General features: G+C 39.6%; 1 protein-coding gene across 2 annotated transcripts; it reads right to left on the reverse strand.

Moving 5' to 3' along the window:
- Nucleotides 1-244: 244 nt before the first annotated feature.
- On the reverse strand, nucleotides 245-2,360 carry LOC136551233 (uncharacterized). Of its 2 annotated transcripts, none has more exons than XM_066542808.1 (2): nucleotides 2,114-2,360; nucleotides 245-2,010 (listed from the first exon to the last, which is right to left on the reverse strand). In XM_066542808.1, exon 2 carries the CDS (start codon nucleotides 1,983-1,985, stop codon nucleotides 408-410), a length of 1,578 nt encoding a protein of 525 aa, XP_066398905.1. In that variant the 5' UTR covers nucleotides 1,986-2,010; nucleotides 2,114-2,360; the 3' UTR covers nucleotides 245-407. The 2 variants fall into 2 exon arrangements, with proteins under 2 accessions (XP_066398905.1, XP_066398904.1); XM_066542807.1 differs by having other exon boundaries at nucleotides 245-2,015; nucleotides 2,114-2,357.
- Between the last annotated feature and the right edge of the window lie 819 nt (nucleotides 2,361-3,179).

Raw genomic sequence — 3,179 nt, forward strand, 5'->3', positions numbered from 1 at the left:
ACCAACAAAGAAAAAGGAAACTAGACAACAAAAACAAAAGGAAAGGAAAGACAGACATAGCAATAAAGAAACACAGATGCAGTGCACAGAGTTAACTATATATTTTCTCCTTCCACTAAATCCACTCCATCTTGATTCCAATGTAATTGAGTAATTCCCAGCATATCTCAGCTGATGACATACAAACAATATCAATATAAGAGACAGTAAGACAACTAAACTAAGACATAGTTGAATAAGTTCCTGATGTAGAACATACATACTTCATTACTTCCTTACAAATACATAAACAATAAAGACTACTGGAATGTAAAATTAAGATTCTTTATGTTATTCATAGCTTCGCTCCTCTTGCTTTTGCATTTGGAGCATTTAACACTAAGACTCTACCTTGAGGATATCTATGCTTATATGTTTCTCACAGGTTTTGCTTTTCTTTCTGGTAACTGAGTTTCCTTTTCTTTCCGCAACCAGTCCATTTGAGAACTTTTCAGATGGATGGGCACATGGGCACCCCATAAGTTGCTGAAGTGAGCGATCACACCTAGAAAGTCCCCAATCCCAATCTTCTGATCCTGTCCTCGAAGCAGCTTTCTATTTGTAGGCCCCCCAAAAGTTCTCCGTGCTCTCATGCTTGTTCTCCGTGTGCTTATGCTTGGCTTCTCAACATGAATCCGTGCAGCCCCATGTTTAGACCTCCAAATCATTTGGTATACGGACGCTTCATCATTGTGGCAGAAGTAATCTATGGCCTTTGCTAGCATAATCTCTTCCAATTGCTCCAAGGAGATGTCCGTATGCAAGACATGTTGCTGACCACCAACTATCTCTACTGTTTCAGAACTTTTATTCAGTGGTAGCATGTCTTCAGAAGAGCCATGGGGTGCAAAAGCAATTCCAGCTTTCAGATATGGAGAATTTTGCAGAGACATTGTGCCTTCAGACAGTGAGGTCTTTCGCTTGCTGTAAACTGAATGTGAGACTTGCCACTGCAAATGAAATTCAACTACTGGTTCTAATGAAACATCTGATAATCCTGCCATGTTTAGGTTGCTAAAATGTGGAACCTCATGGTGTTGCTGCTGCTTGCAACATAATGGTTTCGGGCGAAACCATTGAGATCCAATGTTGTGAAGATTGTTCAAATGTTCCCTGTGGTTTGAATAAGCAAATGGCGTCCATGAGAGGTCTTGAGTAGGTAGTTGAGTAAGTTCGCTGGTAATATTTTCAACTATAAATTTGACATGAGGGGCAAACAACTGCAAACTCCTAACTGCAATCCCAACTATGTCTGTACTCTCTGAAAGCTGCACTATCATACTAAAGAAGATATTTCCCTCTGTTGTACCATCTTTCTTGATAAATATTATGTCAACCTCTGTTCCTTGCTCTGCAGTACTATGGGGGATCAACCATAGTTGACACAAAGGTTGTTGGCTTCCATGAACAATTTTATGGTGAAGTTGCTTGCCTGCAAAAAGATTATTGATAAGGGAGCCAAAGGGCATGATGTGACATAGTGGTGTGCCGCCAAGCTCAATGAATCTCAGGAACTCACTAGCACCATCTGCATACCACTCAAATCGTTTAACGACAGATGGGTTCAACTCGTCGTTGTTGCGGTTAAAGATGGAGAAAACAAATGACTTGGTAGCATGTCCAATCCGTTTAGGAATGGAGGAATTCCTTACCTCCTGTTCCATACGTTCTTCTTCGAGAATTCTCTGCTTACATTTGTGCAGTTTCTCATCACACTCTTGTGCAGCACGCTTCAGCTTCTTTTGCCAACGCAACACGGATGTATCAGTGATCTGCCATTTATTAGACGTCTCAAGAGCAGCTTCCAGCCTGATGTGTGCCATCTCTAGCCTCTCTATGTTTCTGATTCCATTTGTTTCCTCTCTGTCCTCATATTTTTTAACAAGGCCAGATAATATTTGGCTAAATGACTCCTGGATAACCACAGAACTGACCATCTCCGCCATTGGGATTCAAGCTTCTGTAGCACTCCTTCCCTGGTAAGAAAAAATATATATAGCAGTTTGCATAAGAGATTAGATATGTGAACATGGATATGAAGCAAAGATTAAGTAAGTCGGATGCAAGAATCTACCTCTACCAAATTGCATGAAAACTGTGGACAGTTTTCCTGGGTACAAAGAGAGATATTCTGGATGTTATATTTGAACTGTGGAGTAAAATATGGTGAGAACTTTAGAAGATAATAGAGTGGCCAAGCCGTGGGAGAAACAAAAAGAGGCACACAGTTCACAAACATAGAGGGGTTCTTATAGAAATTCCTGATAATTTGGTACCAAAAAGAGGTAGACAGGTCATTAACATGAAGGGGCCATTCCCGCAATGATAGGTCGTAGACACAACATCGACATTTATGGGTCCGATAGCAAGGTGTATATGGAAGAAATGGTCTTCACAGGGGTAGAAGGATTATTTGAAGAAATTATGTATTCCAACATAGTTGGCGAGCATGAATCAAGTGGTCAAAACATAAAGAGGGCCCCTTTGGATGTCATAGTTTCAAAAGACACTGAACGCCAGAAATTGTAGCTTTAGAAACCAGAGGTGTGAAAAAACCATGGCTTGGAGAAAAAAAGGTCAGACTAGGAATTTTAAATCAAACTACAGGACAGGGATTAATTGATTATAGTGAGGGCTGTGGAAAAATTGTTCCACAAGGGCATAATGCTTACCCAGTCCTAGTTGCTTGATGCTGTGTAATTTGGCTAAACAGATTGTTGTTAGGAAAAAGGACTACAATGCATCAAACTGCAGTTGAGGGATTGTACGTTGGGCACTATATATAGAACTAGTATATGTATCTGTATATGGCAGGCTACGTATACAGTAATTGTTTTTCCACAAAATACAGAAACAGATATCATGATAGTGTTGCTTTAGAAACCGGAGGTATGAAACACCGCGGCTTAGAAAACAACCCAGCATGGAGTTTTTTTAATTTCCAAAAACATGTTAGTGTTGTAATACAATAGATTCAAAAAATAAAGCTAGGATTTGTTGCATCCAATCGCATCATTGTTTTCCAAAACCAAATTATTTTGAAAACTGTAGTATTTTTCCAAAACTAAAAAACTTGTATCCAAACAGGGCCTAAGTTGCGTGAGAAATTATTAGGAGGGTGGTCCTATAACTGTCTGATT

Source organism: Miscanthus floridulus, chromosome 4, assembly GCF_019320115.1.
Source record: "Miscanthus floridulus cultivar M001 chromosome 4, ASM1932011v1, whole genome shotgun sequence".
In the NCBI taxonomy this organism is placed as follows: domain Eukaryota; kingdom Viridiplantae; phylum Streptophyta; class Magnoliopsida; order Poales; family Poaceae; genus Miscanthus; species Miscanthus floridulus.